The sequence below is a fragment of the Zeus faber genome (genome assembly GCF_960531495.2).
Source record: "Zeus faber genome assembly, chromosome: 4".
Taxonomy (NCBI): Eukaryota; Metazoa; Chordata; class Actinopteri; order Zeiformes; family Zeidae; genus Zeus; species Zeus faber.
The window spans coordinates 37,061,751-37,085,527 of NC_137191.1; the positions used below are offsets into that span (position 1 = coordinate 37,061,751).

The 23,777-nt window shown below is 45.1% G+C and overlaps 1 protein-coding gene across 2 annotated transcripts in view; it reads right to left on the minus strand.

The window, feature by feature from the left end:
* Positions 1-4,753: 4,753 nt before the first annotated feature.
* Positions 4,754-23,777, minus strand: part of LOC307229101 (spectrin beta chain, non-erythrocytic 1-like) — a 47,298-nt gene continuing 28,274 nt past the window's right edge. For both annotated transcript variants that reach the window (XM_079998986.1, XM_079998985.1), the window contains exons 17-36: positions 23,109-23,311; positions 22,924-23,014; positions 22,661-22,807; positions 22,270-22,533; positions 21,957-22,181; positions 21,717-21,806; positions 21,153-21,431; positions 20,838-20,968; positions 19,090-19,294; positions 18,582-18,956; positions 18,252-18,496; positions 17,977-18,115; positions 17,380-17,464; positions 16,814-17,010; positions 16,592-16,695; positions 14,075-14,129; positions 13,722-13,930; positions 13,088-13,261; positions 12,464-12,506; positions 4,754-5,698 (exon numbers count right to left, since the gene is read on the minus strand). In XM_079998986.1, coding sequence (XP_079855112.1) covers positions 5,501-5,698; positions 12,464-12,506; positions 13,088-13,261; positions 13,722-13,930; positions 14,075-14,129; positions 16,592-16,695; positions 16,814-17,010; positions 17,380-17,464; positions 17,977-18,115; positions 18,252-18,496; positions 18,582-18,956; positions 19,090-19,294; positions 20,838-20,968; positions 21,153-21,431; positions 21,717-21,806; positions 21,957-22,181; positions 22,270-22,533; positions 22,661-22,807; positions 22,924-23,014; positions 23,109-23,311 — 3,459 coding nt within the window. In that variant the 3' untranslated portion in view covers positions 4,754-5,500. The remainder of the gene's footprint in view (positions 5,699-12,463; positions 12,507-13,087; positions 13,262-13,721; positions 13,931-14,074; positions 14,130-16,591; positions 16,696-16,813; positions 17,011-17,379; positions 17,465-17,976; positions 18,116-18,251; positions 18,497-18,581; positions 18,957-19,089; positions 19,295-20,837; positions 20,969-21,152; positions 21,432-21,716; positions 21,807-21,956; positions 22,182-22,269; positions 22,534-22,660; positions 22,808-22,923; positions 23,015-23,108; positions 23,312-23,777) is intronic.

The following is a 23,777-nucleotide window of genomic DNA, read 5'->3' on the forward strand; positions in this document are numbered from 1 at the left end:
TTATAAATATACTACAGGAATACTTATAAATATACTACAGGAATACTTATAAATATACTACAGGAATACTTATAAATATACTACAAATATACTACAGGAATACTTATAAATATACTACAGGAATACTTATAAATATACTACAGGAATACTTATAAATATACTACAGGAATACTTATAAATATACTACAGGAATACTTATAAATATACTACAGGAATACTTATAAATATACTACAGGAATACTTATAAATATACTACAGGAATACTTATAAATATACTACAAATATACTACAGGAATACTTATAAATATACTACAGGAATACTTATAAATATACTACAGGAATACTTATAAATATACTACAGGAATACTTATAAATATACTACAGGAATACTTATAAATATACTACAAATATACTACAGGAATACTTATAAATATACTACAAATATACTACAGGAATACTTATAAATATACTACAGGAATACTTATAAATATACTACAGGAATACTTATAAATATACTACAGGAATACTTATAAATATACTACAGGAATACTTATAAATATACTACAGGAATACTTATAAATATACTACAAATATACTACAGGAATACTTATAAATATACTACAGGAATACTTATAAATATACTACAGGAATACTTATAAATATACTACAGGAATACTTATAAATATACTACAGGAATACTTATAAATATACTACAGGAATACTTATAAATATACTACAGGAATACTTATAAATATACTACAAATATACTACAGGAATACTTATAAATATACTACAGGAATACTTATAAATATACTACAGGAATACTTATAAATATACTACAGGAATACTTATAAATATACTACAGGAATACTTATAAATATACTACAGGAATACTTATAAATATACTACAGGAATACTTATAAATATACTACAGGAATACTTATAAATATACTACAAATATACTACAGGAATACTTATAAATATACTACAGGAATACTTATAAATATACTACAAATATACTACAGGAATACTTATAAATATACTACAGGAATACTTATAAATATACTACAGGAATACTTATAAATATACTACAGGAATACTTATAAATATACTACAGGAATACTTATAAATATACTACAGGAATACTTATAAATATACTACAGGAATACTTATAAATATACTACAAATATACTACAGGAATACTTATAAATATACTACAGGAATACTTATAAATATACTACAGGAATACTTATAAATATACTACAGGAATACTTATAAATATACTACAGGAATACTTGTAAATATACTACAGGAATACTTATAAATATACTACAGGAATACTTATAAATATACTACTATACTAGAAGTACTCACTCTGACAGGAGGTGGAGTACCAGTTCCAGGTAATACTCCAGGTACTACAGGAATACTTATAAATATACTACTATACTAGAAGTACTCACTCCGACAGGAGGTGGAGTACCAGTTCCAGGTAATACTCCAGGTACCACAGGAATACTGGTAAATACTGTATACTAATATACTAGAAGTATTTAGTCTGACAGGAGGTGGAGTACCAGTTCCAGGTAATACTCCAGGTACTACAGGAATACTACAGACATACTACAGGAGTACTGCAGGAATACTATATACTATATACTATACTATATACTATATATATATAACTATATACACTACTCACAAAAAGTTTGGGATATTGGGCTTTCGGGTGAAGTTTCAGGATGAAGCTAAAATGCACTATAACCTTGACAGGTGAACTTCATTTGACCTTCTCTAAACTTTTGAATGCACATGTCCAACTGTTCAATGTTTCAGTACTTTTTGCACAACTTGCTGTTCTCTAACAAGGAACTGAACGGAAAAATTCACAACAGGTGTTTGATCCATGAATCCACCAATACATTTCCTGGTTCAATTAGAATTGATATTTAAACAGTCCTCTTCATCATGCTGTTCAGATGTTGACATCATGAGACCAAGACCACACCAACAACTGATCAACAGCACCTCGCCTGGTGAGGCTGCAAACAGGATGTTGTCAGAGGGAAGTGGCCACTGAGCTTAGAGTGTCACAGAGTGTCATCAGCAGGTTGCAACAGAGATACAGAGACTGGAAGAGTCACAGAAAGGCATAGAAGTGGACGTGCTTTGGCCACATCCCACACTGATGAGCGCTTCATTGTGAACAGTGCCCTGCGCAACCGCATGATGATGCCACTCAACTCCAGGCACATTTAAGGGAGGTGAGAGGCACCAAAGTGTCACGTCAGACCATTCAAAACCGTTGACATCAGCGTGGTCTACGTGCTAGACCACCTGCAAGGGCACCTGACCACACCACCAGGCACAGGCATCATGGTCTTGCAGGGGCCAGGGAGCATTGACGCTGGATGAGGGACCAGGGGCCTCAGTGCTGTTCTCTGATAAAAGTGGATTCAAGCAGAAATGATGGAGACGTCAAGGAGAGCGCTACACATCAGCCACTGTTGTCACCAGACAAGCCTGTGGTGGTGGTGGTGTTACAGTGTGGGCAGGTGTGTCTGGTCAATACAGAACTGCCCTACACTTTGTGAATGGTACAGTGACAAGCCCATACTACCTGAATGACATCATTCATCCAGTCATTGTGCCCCTGCATGAACAACACAGGCCTCATTTCATCTTCATGGACGACAACGCTCCAGCTCATGGAGGAGGCATCATTAGGGAACGGCTGCTGGAGACTGGGGCACCTCAAATGGAGTGGCCTGCACTTTCTCCAGACCTGAATCCCATAGAAAACCTATGGGATGAGCTGAGTGGCCGTGTAGAGGCTCCTAACTCTGTGCCCCACAACCTCAATGACCTGAGGGCCCCCTTCAGGAAGAGTGGGGGGCCAGGCCTCAGCAGACAAGAAGTCGACTTGTGAACAGCATGAGACGTCCTTGTCAAGCTGTAATTGATGCTCAAGGCCACATGACAAGTTATTGAGACGTTGACATTTGTTGTTGTGGTAAACCCACCACTGTTGTTGGCTTTTGTTTCAATAAATAGTTTGAGATGAGGAAATCACCATTGTATCTTCTTCTTAAATGCCCTACTTTCATCATAACATATCACTGTAGCGTCAACTTTTTACATTTTCCATAAATTTCACTTATAGTTTTCACCAAGCCAAATATCTCTAACTTTTTGTGAGTAGTGTGTGTGTGTGTGTATATATATATATATATATATATATGGGGTTGTTTGAGCAGCCACACCTACTGCTTGCTGGTTGGTCTAACAAGCAGCAGGTAAAACCTCCGTCCCCACACTCACTGAGGAGAGGAGCCCTGTCATGACGTGTTCCATCTGCTCCTGGCTTGTTCCACCTGACCCCCTCCCTGCCACGCCTCACGTCCCTCCTACTCCACCATGTGGAGACGACCCACCATCAAACACCACCATGTGGAGACGACCCACCATCATACCATATTCTATATGACCTACCATATTCTATATGCTATATCATATATACAATAACATATTCTATATGATATATCATATATACAATAACATATTCTATATGATATATCATATATACAATAACATATTCTATATGATATATCATATATACAATAACATATTCTATATAGTTTAGTAGCGCAATAATTTGGGGAACTTTGAAAACCTGGCATCAGAGCTGGAGACCCAGGGAAGGCGTGTGACAGTGCTACACAGAGCAGATTGAAAACGCTTTCAAGACCATCGCTGCATCGATGTGCCTCCCATTTAGGGAAGATGTTGAAGTTGATTCACTCCAACACTGCTCCACCTGAACTGCTCTGCGGTGGACGATGAGATGTTGACATTACATGCTGACCTTCAGCTCAGGTCCAGGGCTCATGGACACTTTTGGATCTTACCCACAGAGGAAAAGTACCAGACATGAGGACATGTGCTGCCTCCTTGACTGCATCATTCAGCTCTACTTATTTATACCAGTCAGCCTGTTCCCATATGAAGATTATGAAGTCCAAGTAGCGTTCCACCATGACGCATGATCACATGACTGATGATCGCATGACTGATGATCGCATAACTGATGATCACATGACCGATGATGACATGACTGATGATCCTCTGGAAGCTGCTTGAGGTTGGCTACCAGCAGCTACTGTCCTGGCGATGTAACCCTGACGACTCCATTCAGTGCAAGTCATCAGATTGAGGTAGTGACCACAAATGTATTTAATTGTATTGTGCCCTAAAGGTTCATGCAGTAATGCAAGGTACGCCAACATATATTGTATATATAAAGTATACTCAGTATATATATAAATACATATGTTTAGCATTTTTTAATGCAGATAGATCATTTTGACCTGGTCTTTTTAAAAGTACCTCGCCAGCCGAAAAAGTGTGGGCACCCCTGCCCTAGAGCAAGGCCCTATCAGGGGTTGAGGGTTCCATTCCCTAGAGGAAGGCAGTATCAGGGTTGAGGGTTCTATTCACTGGTCACTAGTGGTTACATCATCGCAGGGTGACGTGTCTCTAATCTGGAGCTTATGGCGCGTCCATCTGGTGTCTTTAAGGTGCTTTGTCTGTCAGCTCGAGCAGGGGTTCTCAGCGCAGGGTCCGGGGACCCCCAGGTGGTCCTTCAGGAGGCTCCAGGGGTCTTCACCGTTCTCCCCTTAGCTCTGCTTTGTAAGCTCAAACCCATTGACTGAACTTCCTGTTGTACTCTGATATCAGAAGACAGGACGACAGGTAGAATGTAAACTTTAAAAGCATTTAATGACATGGCACGTATTTAACCGGGAGATAGAGATATGTATATATATAGAGAGAGAGCGTGACAGAGAGGCAGTGCAGTATATCTGACACAGACGCTTTCTCCTTTCTGAGATGTTAGTTTGACGGTGCGGTAAGACACGTTGAGCATGACAGAGCGACGGACAGAAAGGAGCTGAAATCATAGTTTCCATGACGGTGCTGGGGCTGCAGGCAGGAGAGCTCCTTCCAGAGCATCAGGGCTTTTGCAATAAATGTTGTACTTTCATATTGATACCATTTAACATCGATGCCTTGAAGTGTTTATAATACATTGATTTTATAATCTGCATTAGAATCATTTGAAACGTATATTCAAACAAAATATAAAAAATAAAACGTTACATCAAAAATAAAACGTCCTCTTCACGCACAGAGGGTTTGAAATAAGAACCATCCTTCAAGTCTCCTCCTCTTTCATGCAGCTCAGGAGGCTTCAGAGGAAGTTCCAGTTTCCAGCCTCTGTCCTGATTGGTTGTTCCGCTCACTGATCCCGTTTGGACCAATTAGTAAAAAGAAACACAGGACTGGTCCAGTTTCTGGTGGCAGGTTGTCTCTACGACACCCTCTCAAAATGGAGGAAACATTAAAAAAGCCTCTTTTAGGCTGATCAACTCAAAGGCAAGAATGAATAAAAAAATAAACCAAAACCAAAGCAGGTTGTTCTCCACAGGCGGCGGGCGCTCTACTGCTTCTTCTTGCTGAAGAGGCTGAAGCGCTTCTCCTTCTCCTTCTCACGCTCCTTCTTCCCGGGGCTGGACTCGTTGATGGGCGTGGCCGCTGGCAGCGTCTGGGCGCGGCCCGTCGGCGGCGTGCTCGGCCCGGACGAGGAGACCAGGGAGCCGGCGTTCAGGAGCGACTGGATCCAGGAGCTCATCTCCTCCTGCAGGAAGACTGAGCTTAAAACGGGGTTCAACTGACAGAGTAGACTAGAGTTAGAGGTAAGGGTAGAGTAGAGCAGAGTTAGAGGTAAGAGTAGAGTAGAGAAGAGTAGAGTTAGAGGTAAGGGTAGAGTAGAGTTAGAGGTAAGGGTAGAGTAGAGAAGAGAAGTGTTAGAGTAGAGTTAGAGGTAAGGGTAGAGTAGAGAAGAGTAGAGTTAGAGGTAAGGGTAGAGTAGAGCAGAGTTAGAGGTATGAGTAGAGGAGAGAAGAGTAGAGTTAGAGGTAAGGGGAGAGTAGAGAAGAGTAGAGTTAGAGCAGAGTTAGAGGTAAGGGTAGAGTAGAGAAGAGTAGAGTTCGAGTAGAATTAGAGGTAAGGGTAGAGTAGAGAAGAGTAGAGTGAGAGTAGAGTAGAGTTACGGTAAGGGGAGAGTAGAGTTAGAGGTACGGGTAGAGTAGAGAAGAGTAAAGTTAGAGTAGAGTAGAGTTAGAGGTAAGGGTATAGTAGAGTAGGGTAGAGTTAGAGGTAAGGGTAGAGTAGAAAAGAGTAGAGTTAGAGTAGAGTAGAGTAGAGTTAGAGGTAAGGGTAGAGTAGATTAGAGTTAGAGTAGAGTTAGAGTAGAGTAGAGTTAGAGTAGAGTAGAGTTAGAGGTTAGGGTAGAGTAGAGAAGAGTAGAGTAAGAGGTAAGGGTAGAGTCGAGTAGAGTTAGAGGTTAGTGTAGAGTAGCGAAGAGTAGAGTTAGAGTAGAGTCGAGTTACGGTAAGGGTAGAGTAGAGTTAGAGGTAAGGGTAGAGTAGAGTAGAGTAGAGTTAGAGTAGAGTAGAGTAGAGTTAGAGGTAAGGGTAGAGCAGATAAGAGCAAAGTTAGAGTAGAGTAGAGTTAGAGGTAAGGGTAGAGTAGAGTAGGGTAGAGTTAGAGGTAAGGGTAGAGTAGAGAAGAGTAGAGTTAGAGTAAAGTGAGGGGTAAGGGCAGAGTAGAGAAGAGTAGAGTAGAGTAGAGTTAGAGGTAAGGGTAGAGTAGAGAAGAGTAGAGTTAGAGTAGAGTAGAGTGAGGGGTAAGGGTAGAGTAGAGAAGAGTAGAGTTATAGTAGAGAAGAGTAGAGTTTGAGTAGAGTTAGAGGTAAGGGTAGAGTAGAGAAGAGTAGAGTTCGAGTAGAGTTAGAGGTAAGGGTAGAGTAGAGAAGAGTAGAGTTATAGTAGAGAAGAGTAGAGTTAGAGTAGAGTTAGAGGTAAGGGTAGAGTACAGAAGAGTAGAGTTCGAGTAGAGTTAGAGGTAAGGGTAGAGTAGAGAAGAGAAGAGTTAGAGTAGAGTTAGAGGTAAGGGTAGAGTAGAGAAGAGTAGAGTTAGAGTAGAGTAAAGTTAGAGGTAAGGGTAGAGTAGAGTTAGTAGTAAGGGTAGAGTAGCGAAGAGTAGAGTTAGAGTAGAGTAGAGTTACGGTAAGGGTAGAGTAGAGTTAGAGGTAAGGGTAGAGTAGAGAAGAGTAAAGTTAGAGTAGAGTAGAGTTAGAGGTAAGGGTATAGTAGAGTAGGGTAGAGTTAGAGGTAAGGGTAGAGTAGAGAAGAGTAGAGTTAGAGTAGAGTAGAGTAGAGTTAGAGGTAAGGGTAGAGTAGAGTAGAGTTAGAGTAGAGTTAGAGTAGAGTAGATTTAGAGTAGAGTAGAGTTAGAGGTTAGGGTAGAGCAGAGAAGAGTAGAGTAAGAGGTAAGGGTAGAGTCGAGTAGAGTTAGAGGTTAGTGTAGAGTAGCGAAGAGTAGAGTTAGAGTAGAGTCGAGTTACGGTAAGGGTAGAGTAGAGTTAGAGGTAAGGGTAGAGCAGAGTAGAGTAGAGTTAGAGTAGAGTAGAGTAGAGTAGAGTTAGAGGTAAGGGTAGAGCAGATAAGAGAAAAGTTAGAGTAGAGTAGAGTTAGAGGTAAGGGTAGAGTAGAGCAGAGTTAGAGGTAAGAGTAGAGTAGAGAAGAGTAGAGTTAGAGGTAAGGGTAGAGTAGAGTTAGAGGTAAGGGTAGAGTAGAGAAGAGAAGTGTTAGAGTAGAGTTAGAGGTAAGGGTAGAGTAGAGAAGAGTAGAGTTAGAGGTAAGGGTAGAGTAGAGCAGAGTTAGAGGTATGAGTAGAGGAGAGAAGAGTAGAGTTAGAGGTAAGGGGAGAGTAGAGAAGAGTAGAGTTAGAGTAGAGTTAGAGGTAAGGGTAGAGTAGAGAAGAGTAGAGTTCGAGTAGAATTAGAGGTAAGGGTAGAGTAGAGAAGAGTAGAGTGAGAGTAGAGTAGAGTTACGGTAAGGGTAGAGTAGAGTTAGAGGTACGGGTAGAGTAGAGAAGAGTAAAGTTAGAGTAGAGTAGAGTTAGAGGTAAGGGTATAGTAGAGTAGGGTAGAGTTAGAGGTACGGGTAGAGTAGAAAAGAGTTAGAGTAGAGTAGAGTAGAGTTAGAGGTAAGGGTAGAGTAGATTAGAGTTAGAGTAGAGTTAGAGTAGAGTAGAGTTAGAGTAGAGTAGAGTTAGAGGTTAGGGTAGAGTAGAGAAGAGTAGAGTAAGAGGTAAGGGTAGAGTCGAGTAGAGTTAGAGGTTAGTGTAGAGTAGCGAAGAGTAGAGTCGAGTTACGGTAAGGGTAGAGTAGAGTTAGAGGTAAGGGTAGAGTAGAGTAGAGTAGAGTTAGAGTAGAGTAGAGTAGAGTTAGAGGTAAGGGTAGAGCAGATAAGAGCAAAGTTAGAGTAGAGTAGAGTTAGAGGTAAGGGTAGAGTAGAGTAGGGTAGAGTTAGAGGTAAGGGTAGAGTAGAGAAGAGTAGAGTTAGAGTAAAGTGAGGGGTAAGGGCAGAGTAGAGAAGAGTAGAGTAGAGTAGAGTTAGAGGTAAGGGTAGAGTAGAGAAGAGTAGAGTTAGAGTAGAGTAGAGTGAGGGGTAAGGGTAGAGTAGAGAAGAGTAGAGTTATAGTAGAGAAGAGTAGAGTTTGAGTAGAGTTAGAGGTAAGGGTAGAGTAGAGAAGAGTAGAGTTCGAGTAGAGTTAGAGGTAAGGGTAGAGTAGAGAAGAGTAGAGTTATAGTAGAGAAGAGTAGAGTTAGAGTAGAGTTAGAGGTAAGGATAGAGTACAGAAGAGTAGAGTTCGAGTAGAGTTAGAGGTAAGGGTAGAGTAGAGAAGAGAAGAGTTAGAGTAGAGTTAGAGGTAAGGGTAGAGTAGAGAAGAGTAGAGTTAGAGTAGAGTAAAGTTAGAGGTAAGGGTAGAGTAGAGTTAGTAGTAAGGGTAGAGTAGCGAAGAGTAGAGTTAGAGTAGAGTAGAGTTACGGTAAGGGTAGAGTAGAGTTAGAGGTAAGGGTAGAGTAGAGAAGAGTAAAGTTAGAGTAGAGTTAGAGGTAAGGGTATAGTAGAGTAGGGTAGAGTTAGAGGTAAGGGTAGAGTAGAGAAGAGTAGAGTTAGAGTAGAGTAGAGTAGAGTTAGAGGTAAGGGTAGAGTAGAGTAGAGTTAGAGTAGAGTTAGAGTAGAGTAGATTTAGAGTAGAGTAGAGTTAGAGGTTAGGGTAGAGCAGAGAAGAGTAGAGTAAGAGGTAAGGGTAGAGTCGAGTAGAGTTAGAGGTTAGTGTAGAGTAGCGAAGAGTAGAGTTAGAGTAGAGTCGAGTTACGGTAAGGGTAGAGTAGAGTTAGAGGTAAGGGTAGAGCAGAGTAGAGTAGAGTTAGAGTAGAGTAGAGTAGAGTAGAGTTAGAGGTAAGGGTAGAGCAGATAAGAGAAAAGTTAGAGTAGAGTAGAGTTAGAGGTAAGGGTAGAGTAGAGCAGAGTTAGAGGGTAGAGTAGAGAAGAGTAGAGTTAGAGGTAAGGGTAGAGTAGAGTTAGAGGTAAGGGTAGAGTAGAGAAGAGTAGAGTTAGAGTAGAGTTAGAGGTAAGGGTAGAGTAGAGAAGAGTAGAGTTAGAGGTAAGGGTAGAGTAGAGCAGAGTTAGAGGTATGAGTAGAGGAGAGAAGAGTAGAGTTAGAGGTAAGGGGAGAGTAGAGAAGAGTAGAGTTAGAGTAGAGTTAGAGGTAAGGGTAGAGTAGAGAAGAGTAGAGTTATAGTAGAGAAGAGTAGAGTTAGAGGGAAGGGTAGAGTAGAGAAGAGTAGAGTTCGAGTAGAGTTAGAGGTAAGGGTAGAGTAGCGAAGAGAAGAGTTAGAGTAGAGTTAGAGGTAAGGGTAGAGTAGAGAAGAGTAGAGTTAGAGTAGAGTAGAGTTAGAGGTAAGGGTAGAGTAGAGTTAGTAGTAAGGGTAGAGTAGCGAAGAGTAGAGTTAGAGTAGAGTAGAGTTACGGTAAGGGTAGAGTAGAGTTAGAGGTACGGGTAGAGTAGAGAAGAGTAAAGTTAGAGTAGAGTAGAGTTAGAGGTAAGGGTATAGTAGAGTAGGGTAGAGTTAGAGGTAAGGGTAGAGTAGAGAAGAGTAGAGTTCGAGTAGAGTTAGAGGTAAGGGTAGAGTAGAGAAGAGTAGAGTTATAGTAGAGAAGAGTAGAGTTAGAGTAGAGTTAGAGGTAAGGGTAGAGTAGAGAAGAGAAGAGTTAGAGGTAAGGGTAGAGTAGAGAAGAGTAGAGTTAGAGTGGAGTAGAGTTAGAGGTAAGGGTAGAGTAGAGTTAGTAGTAAGGGTAGAGTAGCGAAGAGTAGAGTTAGAGTAGAGTAGAGTTACGGTAAGGGTAGAGTAGAGAAGAGAAGAGTTAGAGGTAAGGGTAGAGTAGAGAAGAGCAGAGTTAGAGTAGAGTAGAGTGAGGGGTAAGGGTAGAGTAGAGAAGAGTAGAGTTAGAGTAGAGTTAGAGGTAAGGGTAGAGTAGAGTAGAGTTAGAGGTAAGGGTAGAGTAGCGAAGAGTAGAGTTAGAGTAGAGTAGAGTTACGGTAAGGGTAGAGTAGAGTTAGAGGTAAGGGTAGAGTAGAGTAGGGTAGAGTTTGAGGTAAAGGTAGAGCAGAGAAGAGTAGAGTTAGAGTAGAGTGAGAGGTAAGGGTAGAGTAGAGAAGAGTAGAGTTGGAGTAGAGTAGAGTTAGAGGTAAGGGTAGAGTAGAGTAGAGTAGAGTTAGAGTAGAGTTAGAGGTAAGGGTAGAGTAGAGTAGGGTAGGGTAGAGTAGAGTAGAGTAAGAGGTAAGGGTACAGTAGAGTAGAGGTTGAGTTAGAGGTAAGGGTATAGTACAGTAGAGTAGAGTAGGGTAGAGTTTGAGGTAAAGGTAGAGCAGAGAAGAGTAGAGTTAGAGTAGAGTGAGAGGAAAGGGTAGAGTAGAGAAGAGTAGAGTTGGAGTTAGTAGAGTGAGAGGTAAGGGTAGAGTAGAGAAGAGTAAAGTTAGAGTAGAATAGAGTAGAGTTAGAGGTAAGAGTAGAGAAGAGTTAGAGTAGAATAGAGTAAGAGGTAAGGGTACAGTAGAGTAGAGGTTGAGTTAGAGGTAAGGGTATAGTACAGTAGAGTTAGAGGTAAGAGTAGAGTAGAGTAGGAGGAAAGGGTAGAGTAGAGTAGAGTAGAGGTCAAGTTGAGTTAGAGGTAAGAGTAGAGTAGAAATAGAGTAGAGTATGAGGTAAGGGTAGAGTACAGCAGAGTTGGAATAGAGTACAGCTCAGTAGAGTCGAGTTAATGTAAAGTATAGTAGAGTAGAGCAGAGCAGAGTAGAAGTAGAGTACAGAAGAGTATAGTAGAGTATATTACATTAGAGCAGAGTGCAGTAGAGTACAGTACAGTAGAGTTAGAGTCCAGTGGAGTAGAGTAAAGTAGAGTTAGGGGTAAGGGTAGTGTGTAGAGTAGAGTAAAGTAGAGTACTTTAGAGCAGAGCACAGTAGAATATAGTAGAGTAGAGTTAGAATAGAGTAGAGTAGAGTTAGAGGTTAAGGTAGAGTAGGGTCGGGTAGGGTACAGTAGAGTATAGTAGAGTAGAGCAGAGTTAAGAACTGAGTAAGAATAGGTTAGAACAGAGTTGAATGGAGTACATTTGAGCAGAGTACAGTAGAGTAGAGGACAGTAGAGTCGAGTACATTAGAGCAGAGTACAGTAGAGTAGAACACAGTAGAGTCGAGTACATTAGAGCAGAGTACACTAGAGTTTGACTAAAAGTACAGTAGAGCAGAGTTGAGTTAGAATAGAGTAGAGCAGAGCAGAATAGAGTAGAGTACATTAGAACAGCGCAGAATGCAGTAGAGTAGAGTAGGGCAGAGTAGAGTTGAGAGGAGTAGAACAGAATAGAGTACAGTAGAGTAGAGTTGGACTAGATGGAGAGCAGAGTCGAGAAGAGTATAGTACAGTACAGTAGAGTTCACTAGAAGTAGAGCTGAGCAGAGCAGAGTTGAGTTTGAATAGAGTAGAGTAGAGCAGAATAGAGTACAGTAGAGTAGAGTTAGACTAAAAGTAGAGCAGAATAGGGGAGAGTAGAGTCGAGAAGAGTACATTAGACCAGAGTAGAGTACAGTAGAGTAGAGTACAGGAGAGTAGAGTTAGACTAGAAGTAGAGTTGAGTAGAGCAGAGCAGAGTCAAATTAAAATAGAGTACAGTTAAAATAGAGTAGAGTAGAGCAGAATAGAGTAGAATAGAGAGGTCAAGTAGAGTAGAGCGGAGTCGAGTTTGAATAGAGTAGAGCAGATTAGAGCTGAGCAGAGTAGAGCAGAATAGAGTTCATTAGAGCAGAGTACAGTAGGGCAGAGTAGAGTAGATCAGAGTAGAGTAGAGGAGAGTAGTGTAGATTAGAGTAGGGCAAAGTACAGTAGGGTAGAGGAGCGGTAGAGTAGAGTAGGGTACTGTAGAGCAGAGTACTGTAGAGTCGAGTAAGAGTTAGAGCAGAGTAGAGTAGAGTTAGAGGTAAACCACTCACCTCATCCTTGCCTTGGAACAGGTACTCGTTCCCATCAGTGAGTCTGAAACAGAAAAAAACATTGAAACAGTTTAATATTTTCAAATGTTAATATTTTACCATTTTAATATTTAAAAATTTGAAAATTACCATTTTCATATTTTAACTTTTTTTTTTTTTTTTACATTTTTACATTTTAATAGTTTAACATTTTAACATTTTAAAATTTCAACATTTTAATATTTTAACATTTTATTTATTTTTTTACATTTTAATATTTTAATATTTTTACATTTTAAAATTTCAACATTTTCATATTTTAACATTTACCATATTACCATTTACATATTTCACATACCATCTTAACATCTCAGTGCTGCAATGACACTCTAACTCTATTTTCTTGTACTTTGAACTTGTGAAATGTTATTGCATAAATACTTTTGTTATTAAATTACATCATCCGTCTTACGTTGTTGATGAGGAAGGAATATTACACATGAATCCTAAAATATATAGTTAGAATCATAATAATCATAAATAAAAACAAGTTACCATTCACCTTTTATTACTACAGTACTATTATTGTAGTTATTAATAATAATGTCATGATTTCATTCAGCAGTTGGAAGTTGCCGTGGTTACCGCAGCTTGAAGACGTGCTTCTTCTTCTTGTATTCTGCAGCCACCTCGCAGGCGGCCACGCCCAGCTGGAGGGGCACCTGGCCGTGGTAGAGCACGCCCTGCGCCGCCGCCTTGCTGTCCTTGTAGAAGGCCACCTGCTGACCGCTGACCACACACCACACGTGGTGCCACGACCTGCCCACACACAGGACACTCAGTACTACAGCAAGTACTACCTCCTAGCTCCTAGACTGCCTCCTAGCTCCTAGACTGCCTGATAGTCTTCTAGACTGTCTCCTAGTTCCTCAAAGTCTCCTGGCTCCTAGACTGCCCGCTCGTCTCCTAGACTGCCTGCGAGTCTCCTAGACTGCCTCCTAGCTCCTAAACTGCCTCCTAGCTCCTAGACCGCTTCCAAGCTCCTAGACTGCCTCCTAGCTCCTAGACTGCCCCCTAGCTCTCAGACTGCCTCCTAGCTCATAGACTGCCCCCTAGCTCCTAGACTGCCTCCTAGCTCCTGGACTGCCTCATAGACTCCTAGACTGCCTCCTAGCTCCTAGACCGCCTCCTAGCTCCTAAAGTGCCTCATAGCTCCTAGACTGCTTCCAAGCTCCTAGGCTGCCTCCTAGCTCCTAGACTGCCTCCTAGCTCCTAGTACCTGTTGGAGGCCTTCTTGTTAGGCCCCTCCCACTCGTGCTTGCGGTGCAGGAATCCTTCCATCTGATTGGTGGAGTCCTGGTTCCTGGGCGGCAGCGTGGATGATTGGCTGCCTTTAGTCCTCCTTCCTGTGGAGGGAGTGTGGGCGGGGCTTGGATCCTCAGAGCCCCTCCCTCCCACTCCGTTCACCATTACCCCATCCACCCCGTCCTGACGGAGAGAGACACCTGGATCAACTCAACTCTCATTCTGATCAGAACGAGGCGTCGTTTTACACATGAGACTGAATTATTATTGACATTCATATCAATATGATTTTATGAAGTAGAATCATGATATGATGACTCCGCCCACCTGAGGAGAGTCCTGGTCCGAAGGGAGACCGTTCTGAATCACCATCCCCCCTTCTCTGGAGGGAGGGAGGAAGAGGGAGTATTCAAGTTAGTCATCATCATCCTCCATATTTAAAATGGTGGGTGTGGTGTGTTATAGTGTGTACTTTAGTGTGTGTGTTATAGTGTGTATTTTAGTTTGTGTTATAGTTTGTGTTTTAGTGTGTATTTTAGTGTGTATTGTGTGTATTTTAGTGTGTGTTATAGTTTGTGTTGTAGTGTGTATTTTAGCGTGTGTGGTGTGTGGGTGGTGTGGTTTGAGCAGCCACACCCGACCTGGATCTAGGTGATTGGGATTAGGGTGGCTGCATGCCTGTCGCTCATTGGTTGGGCGGAGCAGCAGGTAAAACCTCTGTCCCCACCCTCACTCAGGAGAGGAGCCTTGTCATGACGTGTTCCATCTGCTCCTGGCTTGTTCCACCTGACCCACTCTCTACAATAAGCTGGTGTTTACAACACCCCGTCTTCTGTGTCTCTGTGACGGAGGTCCCTGAAAGGTGGTTGGAGAAACTGCCACATTGTGTATGTACAGTGGGGCAAAAAGGTATTTAGTCAACCACCAATTGTGCAAGTTCTCCCACTTAAAAAGATGAGAGAGGCCTGTTTTTTTCATCATAGGTTCACTTCGACTATGAGAGACAGAATGGGGGGAAAGAATCCAGGAAATCACATTGTAGGATTTTTAATGAATTAATTGCTAAATTCCTCGGTAAAATAAGTTTTTGGTCACCTACAAACAAGCAAGATTTCTGGCTTTCACAGACCTGTAACTTTTTCTTTAAGAGGCTCCTCTGTCCTCCACTCTTTACCTGTATTAATGGCACCTGTTTGAACTCGTTATCAGTATAAAAGACACCTGTCCACAACCTCAAACAGTCACACTCCAAACTCCACTATGGCCAAGACCAAAGAGCTGTCAAAGGACACCAGAAACAAAATTGTAGACCTGCACCAGGCTGGGAAGACTGAATCTGCAGTAGGTAAGCAGCTTGTTGTGAAGAAATCAACTGTGGGAGCAATTATTAGAAAATGGAAGACATACAAGACCACTGATAATCTCCCTCGATCTGGGGCTCCATGCAAGATCTCACCCCATGGGGTCAAAATTATCACAAGAACAGTGAGCAAACATCCCAGAACCACACGGGGGGACCTAGTGAATGACCTGCAGAGAGCTGAGACCAAAGTAACAAAGGCTACCATCAGTAACACACTACGCCGCCAGGGACTCAAATCCTGCAGTGCCAGACGTGTCCCCCTGCTTAAGCCAGTACATGTCCAGGCCCGTCTGAAGTTTGCTAGAGAGCATTTGGATGATCCAGAAGAGGATTGGGAGAATGTCATATGGTCAGATGAAACCAAAATAGAACTTTTTGGTAAAAACTCAACTTGTCGTGTTTGGAGGAGAAAGAAAGCTGAGTTGCATCCAAAGAACACCATACCTACTGTGAAGCATGGGGGTGGAAACATCATGCTTTGGGGCTGTTTTTCTGCAAAGGGACCAGGACGACTGATCCGTGTAAAGGAAAGAATGAATGGGGCCATGTATCGTGAGATTTTGAGTGAAAAGCTCCTTCCATCAGCAAGGGCATTGAAGATGAAACGTGGCTGGGTCTTTCAGCATGACAATGATCCCAAACACACCGCCCGGGCAACAAAGGAGTGGCTTCGTAAGAAGCATTTCATGGTCCTGGAGTGGCCTAGCCAGTCTCCAGATCTCAACCCCATAGAAAATCTTTGGAGGGAGTTGAAAGTCTGTGTTGCCCAGCGACAGCCCCAAAACATCACTGCTCTAGAGGAGATCTGCATGGAGGAATGGACCAAACTACCAGCAACAGTGTGTGAAAACCTTGTGAAGACTTACAGAAAACGTTTGACCTCTGTCATTGCAAACAAAGGGTATATAACAAAGTATTGAGATGAACTTTTGTTATTGACCATATACTTATTTTCCACCATAATTTGCAAATAAATTCTTTAAAAATCAGACAATGTGATTTTCTGGATTTTTTTTCCTCATTTTGTCTCTCATAGTTGAGGTGAACCTATGATGAAAATAACAGGCCTCTCTCGTGTTTTTAAGTGGGAGAACTTGCACAATTGGTGGCTGACTAAATACTTTTTTGCCCCACTGTATGTATGTATGTATGTGTGTATGTGTGAATGTGTGTATGTGTGTGTATGTATGTACGTATGTATGTATGTATGTCTGTGTGTATGTGTGTATGTGTGTATGTATGTGTGTGTATGTATGTATGTATGTATGTGTGTGTATGTATGTATGTATGTATGTATGTATGTATGTATGTATGTGTGTGTATGTATGTATGTATGTATGTATGTATGTATGTTTGTACAGTATGTGTGTATGTATGTGTGTATGGATGTATGTATGTGTGTATGTATGTTTGTATGTGTGTATGTATGTGTGTATGTATGTGTGTATGTTGTGCAGTGTTGATGTATTTTCTATTCATACTCTTGCTGCAGCGCCTCCTCCTGGACAGCAGGGGGCTCTGGAGAAGGAGGCCTCCTGTTGCGCTCCTCCTCTTCCTGTTGCCGCCGCACCTCCAGCAGCTCCATCTGGAACACAAGCAAACATCACGCCCTGAGGACACGCCCGCTTCTGACTCCGCCCATTTGCTCCTAACACCCTCCCTAAGCGCCCCTTGGTGGGCCCCCACAGTGGTCAGCCACTCACCGTGGTCAGCCTCTCTAGGGCGGAGAAGCGCTCCTCCCAGGTGGCGGCCGACTTCTCAAAGGCCTCGTGTCTCTTGATCAGCTTCTCCACCTCGTCCACGCTCTGTCCCATCTCCCGACTGGACAGGTAGGGCTCCTGGACCAGCAGCCAGGCCTCCGCCACGCCCGCATCCCGGGAGAACTGGTGCACCTCCAGGACTGGAACCACACACAGAGGTCAGCTCTCACTTGGTCTTCTGGACCAGACCAAGACCACCTGGTCTTCTGGACCAGACCAAGACCACCTGGTCTTCTGGACCCGAGGTTCAGATCCAGGACCTTTAGTTTGAAACTGAGAAGATTTGTATTTAATTGTGATTTTATTATGTCTCCAATATGAATGTAAAGTTGCTGTTGGTTCCAGGGAGACATTCGGGTTATAACCATGTATTATAATTACAATATATTAATATTATTTTAATATTATTTACAATATTTTCATGTTATTATCCCACATTAAATAATCTGAGGGATGAGTCGCAGTCTGAATCAGAGAAGCAGACGTGACAAGAAGTGGGCGGGGCTTACTCAGTCTTAGCCACTCCCATCGGTCCTCCCACTTGTCAATCATCTCTTTCCTCTTGTCGGTCAGTTGCAGCAGCTTGTCCTTGACCTGGGAAGAGAATGGAGCTGGTCAGACAGCGCCCCCTACCTCCTGTGAGGTGTAGTGCTTATATCCCAACAGCGCCCCCTACCTCCTGTGAGGTGTAGTGCTTATATCCCAACAGCGCCCCCTACCTCCTGTGAGGTGTAGTGCTTATATCCCAACAGCGCCCCCTACCTCCTGTGAGGTGTAGTGCTTATATCCCAACAGCGCCCCCTACCTCCTGTGAGGTGTAGTGCTTATATCCCAACAGCGCCCCCTACCTCCTGTGAGGTGTAGTGCTTATATCCCAACAGCGCCCCCTACCTCCTGTGAGGTGTAGTGCTTATATCCCAACAGCGCCCCCTACCTCCCGTGAGGTGTAGTGCTTATATCCCAACAGCGCCCCCTACCTCCTGTGAGGTGTAGTGCTTATATCCCAACAGCGCCCCGTACCTCCTGTGAGGTGTAGTGCTTATATCCCAACAGCGCCCCCTACCTCCTGTGAGGTGTGGTGTTTCTATCCCAACAGCGCCCCCTACCTCCTCTGAAGCGTAGTGCTTCCGCGCCAACAGCGCCTTCCCGAGCTCGATGCAGGAAGTGAAGCTGTCGTTTCGTGCGTCAATCTCAGCTTTGATGCCCTGATGGTTGTTCATCAGCAGCTCCACCGAGGACACATCCCTACACACATACAACTACTGTTACTACAGTGCAAAGAACTAGTAGAGGCTCCTACACTGTCTCCTAGCTCCTACTGTACACTGTCTCCTAGCACCTAGACGTCTCCTTGCCTTGCTGGTCTAGTCCAGACCAGTACCTGGGATTCTCCTGGGCCTCGATGAGCCTGATGACATCGTCCATCCACAGCATGAGGTCCCTGACCAGACTGAAGAAACGGAACTTGTCGCCGGTGTCCAGGAGGCGGAGCCTACGGCCCTCGCAGGCCTCTGATAGGCTCCTCCAGGCCTCAAGCACCTCCCCCTCCCGCCGCTGGATGTCGTCTGCCTTGTCGCCGGCGTACGCGGACTGCAGGCGCACGGCGTCCTCCTGCAGCTGGCGAACCTGCGCAGGTCAAAGGTCAACGCTCAGTACAGAACACCTCCGGAACGTCCAGCTGTCGTACTGACTCGCAGGCAGCAGAGCTAACCTGTGTTCCCAGCGCCTGGATGTCGTGTTCAAACGTGGTGTGCTTCCTCTGCAGCGTCTCCACGGTGTTCTGGTCGCGTCCCACTTCTTCAGGCAGCTTCTTGTGTTTGTCCAGGATGCGGGCCAGGATCTCTTGGGCGTCATGGTAGAACTGATGGAGTTCGAACGAGGCGGCGAGGATCTGCGTCCTGGTGTCGATAAGCTCCAGCAGGTCGGCCCAGGCCTCGTTCAGACCGTCCTTCCACTCGGCGACTGTTGCCGCGTCGCCGTGACCCGCGTTGATCAGCTGGTCCGCCTGTCGGTTCACCACGTCCACGCGCTCCTGCCCGATGTTCCCCGTGTCACGGGCAAACTCCCTGAAGCGCTCCTGCAGCATCTGTGGCGGGTGAGAAGGGTCAGAGGTCACACGGGGGACCCTGGATGGAGGTACTGTTTACATCTCCACCCTCAGCTGGGTGGTGTTTGCTCTACTACACTGCAGAGCTGCCCCTGCAGGCCGGTGCACCTACGGTGACGTGCTCGTAGTCCTGGCCCAGCTCGTGGGAACCGGCCACCACCTCCCGCTCTGCGATCCACTGCTCCAGGTCGTCCACCTCCCGGTTCAGCTGGAAGAGGCGCAGCCGCTCGTCCAGCTTCCCACGCCGCTCCTCCGCCAGGTCCTTGAGACCCGCGTACAGCTTGTCCACCTGGGACTGACGCATGCCGATGCGCTCGCTGCACACACACACACACACACACACATGCACACACACACTGAACGTTCATATTAAACTGATAGATAAGTGTGTGTCATTGAGTGTGTGTCAGTGTGTGTATCAGTGTGTATTAGTGTGTGTATCAGCGTGTGTCAGTGTGTGTATCAGTGTGTGTATCAGTGTGTATTAGTGTGTGTATCAGCGTGTGTCAGTCAGTGTGTCAGTGTGTGTGTGTAAGTGTGTGTGTATCAGTGTGTCTGTGTATCAGTTTGTGTCAGTGTGTGTGTGTCAGTCAGTGTGTCAGTGTGTGTGTATCAGTGTGTGTGTGTGTGTCAGTGTGTGTCTCAGAGTGTGTGTAAGTGTGTGTGTATCAGTGTGTGTATCAGTGTGTATTAGTGTGTGTGTATCAGTGTGTGTCAGTGTGTGTGTGTCAGAGTGTGTGTAAGTGTGTGTGTATCAGTGTGTGTGTATCAGTGTGTGTGTATCAGTGTGTGTCAGTCAGTGTGTCAGTGTGTGTGTGTCAGAGTGTGTGTAAGTGTGTGTGTATCAGTGTGTGTGTATCAGTGTGTGTGTATCAGTGTGTGTCAGTGTGTGAGTATCAGTCAGTGTGTCATTGTGTGTGTGTAAGTGTGTGTGTATCAGTGTGTGTCAGTGTGTGTCAGTGTGTGTGTGTGTAAGTGTTTGTGTGTATCAGTGTGTCAGAGTGTGTGTAAGTGTGTGTGTATCAGTGTGTGTCAGTGTGTGTGTCAGGTTGTGTGTCAGGTTGTGTGTCAGGTTGTGTGTCAGTGTGTGTCAGGTTGTGTGTCAGGTTGTGTGTCAGTGTGTGTCAGGTTGTGTGTCAGGTTGTGTGTCAGTGTGTGTCAGTCAGTGTGTGTCAGTCAGTGTGTGTCAGTCAGTGTGTGTCAGTGTGTGTGTCAGGTTGTGTGTCAGGTTGTGTGTCAGGTTGTGTGTCAGGTTGTGTGTCAGTGTGTGTCAGGTTGTGTGTCAGGTTGTGTGTCAGTGTGTGTCAGGTTGTGTGTCAGGTTGTGTGTCAGGTTGTGTGTCAGTGTGTGTCAGGTTGTGTGTCAGGTTGTGTGTCAGTGTGTGTCAGGTTGTGTGTCAGGTTGTGTGTCAGTGTGTGTCAGGTTGTGTGTCAGGTTGTGTGTCAGTGTGTGTCAGGTTGTGTGTCAGGTTGTGTGTCAGTGTGTGTCAGGTTGTGTGTCAGGTTGTGTGTCAGTGTGTGTCAGGTTGTGTGTCAGGTTGTGTGTCAGGTTGTGTGTCAGTGTGTGTCAGTCAGTGTGTGTCAGTCAGTGTGTGTCAGTCAGTGTGTGTCAGTCAGTGTGTGTCAGGTTGTGTGTCAGTGTGTGTCAGGTTGTGTGTCAGGTTGTGTGTCAGTGTGTGTCAGTCAGTGTGTGTCAGTCAGTGTGTGTCAGTCAGTGTGTGTCAGTCAGTGTGTGTCAGTGTGTGTGTCAGGTTGTGTGTCAGTGTGTGTCAGGTTGTGTGTCAGGTTGTGTGTCAGTGTGTGTCAGTCAGTGTGTGTCAGTCAGTGTGTGTCAGTGTGTGTGTGTCAGTGTGTGTGTTACCTCTCAGGGTGCCCCTCCCCCACCAGCCTCCTGCTGGTCCTGCTCAGCTGCTGCACAGTCTCAGTGTAATCCTCCACTGACTGATCCAAGATCTGCTGCTTGGTTACCATGGAGACGGATGACTGCTCGTCCTACACACACACACACACACACACACACACACACACACACACACACACACACACACACACACACACACACACACACACACACACACACACACACACACACACACACACACTCCTTCTGCTCAGACATCAAGGAGGTCTCCTGTCTGTCTCTCTCTCTACCTGTCTGTTTCTCTACCTGTCTCACCTTGGCCTTCTCCTCAGACATCATGTACAGCTCCTGCTCGCTCATCCAGGCCTCGGCCTCGGCCGCGTCAAAGTAGTACTGTTGCGCTAGCTGCGCCCGCTGCAGGCGGCCGTGGCGTTGCTCCACCTCCTCCTGCAGGAGGCGCCACAGGCGCTGCACCTCCTGCAGCCGCAGCCAGATGGCGGCGTCGCTGGGACAGTCCTCCTGCAGCAAGGTGGCGCTGCGCTCCAGGATGTCGTCGATCCGCGGCCGGTGGCCCTGGATCTCCCTCTGCAGCGTCTGGAGGAGGAGGACACATGGGGGAGACCCGGGGGCCCACGGAGGTTCAGGTGAGTGTCACATCAGTCACAGGATCTGAAATCAGTTCTTGTGACTCATGACACTCTCATAAGCTCCGGTCTATCTGCTCCTGTTGGCCAGCTCTGAAATGCTGAACGGAAACCTCAGTGAAACACATAAAACAGGTGTTGTGTGAATGATGAGGTCACATGTTCACATGGAGGTATGATGTCATGACTACATGTTTGTTTTCACTCTTCTGTGGTTTGAGGCAGAAGAACCCACCTGGTTCTTCTTGATGAGCAGTTGGACCGTCTGTAGGTTGTGTCCGTGGTCTGTAGACGTAGCGATGGGCAAGCGCTCCTCGATCCACAACTACACACACACACACACACACACACACACACACACACACACACACACACACACACACACACACACACACACACACACACACAGAGTTTAGACACCACCCAGTGGGTGTAGATACACCTGCAGGTACGCTCCTGAAGTGAGTTGTCATACAATCTCGTCCTCCATGTCTCGGTTGAACTGGTGGACCTCTCGCGACGCCACCAGGAAGTCCTTCCTCTTCCTCAGCGGGTCCAGAAGCTCCTGGAACTTAGTCTCCACCTGCCGCCTCTGCCCCTCCACCTCGTCCACGTCCTTCCCCTCCTGGCCCAGCGCTGTCACCTGGCTCTGCAGCTCCATCACCTCCCGCTGCCGCACATCCACCTGCGACTCCAGCATCTGCAGCAGGACAGCCCGCGTCATACGGGTACACCACCCACGCATACTGGTACTCACAGGGGTAGTGGAAAAAGTACTACTGCAGTACCTGCTGCTTCTTCAGCAGGATGTTGACGGAGGTCAGGTCCTTGCCGTAGTCATCGGACTGGATCTGGCCCTCCAGGCCCAGCAGCCACTTGTCCAGGTCGGCGCAGCTCTGTGTGAACAACTCCGCCTTGTTGGCGTCAAACAGACACTGGGCCTTGGTCTGGGTGGTGGACTCCAGCTCCGCCCACATGCTGCGCAAGGTGGAGAGCTTCTCCTTCACCACCTCCTCCGTCTCCGGCTTCTCCGACACCAGGAGCCGCCCGTCCTGAAGATCGCCGGCAGATTGACAGATGGTCATACACTGGACAGTCGGGCGGGGCCACATATTGATATAATATGAATATTCTGAACATTTAGGCTCCTCCCTCCACACCAAACTCCACCCCCTCCACCTTCTCTATCTTGTCCAGCCACTCCTTGTTGGACTGTAGTTCAGCCATGAACGCCTGATGTTTCAGCCACTTGCTGTGAAGGTTCCGAGCTTCGTCGTAGCTCAGATCCTGAGCACTGAGCATCTTCTCGCTGATCCACAGAGACAGCTACAGAGAGAAAAGCTGATCAAGGTTTCATTCAACGTTCAGTTTGGTTCAACGTCCTCTCCTGCACCGCCTGCACCGCCTGCACCGCCTGCACCGCCTGCACCGCCTGCACCGACCTCCTGACAGTCCTGGAGGAACTTCTGCAGGTCCCTGTTGTCCTTCAGTCTCATCAGCAGATCCACTGCAGCTTCACGGTTCCTCTTGTGTCTGAATCACATCAAACATGGCAGAGTACATTAAAACATGAAGTGTACTCAGTAGTACCCACTTCAGCGGACTCGGCGGTAGAGGCCGGACTGACCTGTCGTCGATGGACGACGCCCTCTCCTGGATGCGTTGGGCATTGACGTTCCCGTCGCTGGCGAGGCGCCGGCCGGCCTCCAGAACGCCGTTGATCTTGTCCTCATTGGCGTCCATGGTGGTCATGAAGTCCTCCTGCTTCCTGATGGCGGCGTCAGCGGCCTCCAGCGTGGACGCCATCTCCGTGTGGGCCAGCGTGTACTCCTACAACCAGGAGCCAATCACAACCTGATGTAACATCTACTACTTTATATAATATTACTACTACTAGTTTTCTAGCTCAACAACTTGATATATGAGATGGTAATAACAGTATGACAGTATCGTAGTATACTAGTATCATAGTAGTAGTATCATAGTAGTAGTATGGCAGTAGTAGTATCATAGTAGTATAGGGTAGTAGTAGTATCATAGTAGTATCGTAGTAGTAGTATCATAGTAGTATAGGGTAGCAGTAGTACTATAGTAGTAGTATTGTTGTAGTAGTATCATAGTAGTATAGGGTAGCAGTAGTATCATAGTAGTAGTATTGTAGAAGTAGTATGATAGTAGTAGTAGTATTATAGAAGTAGTAGTATGGTAGTAGTGGTATCATAGTAGTAGTAGAAATATTGTAGTAGTATTGCAGTAGTAGTATGATAGTAGAATGGTTGTAGTAGAAACATAGTAG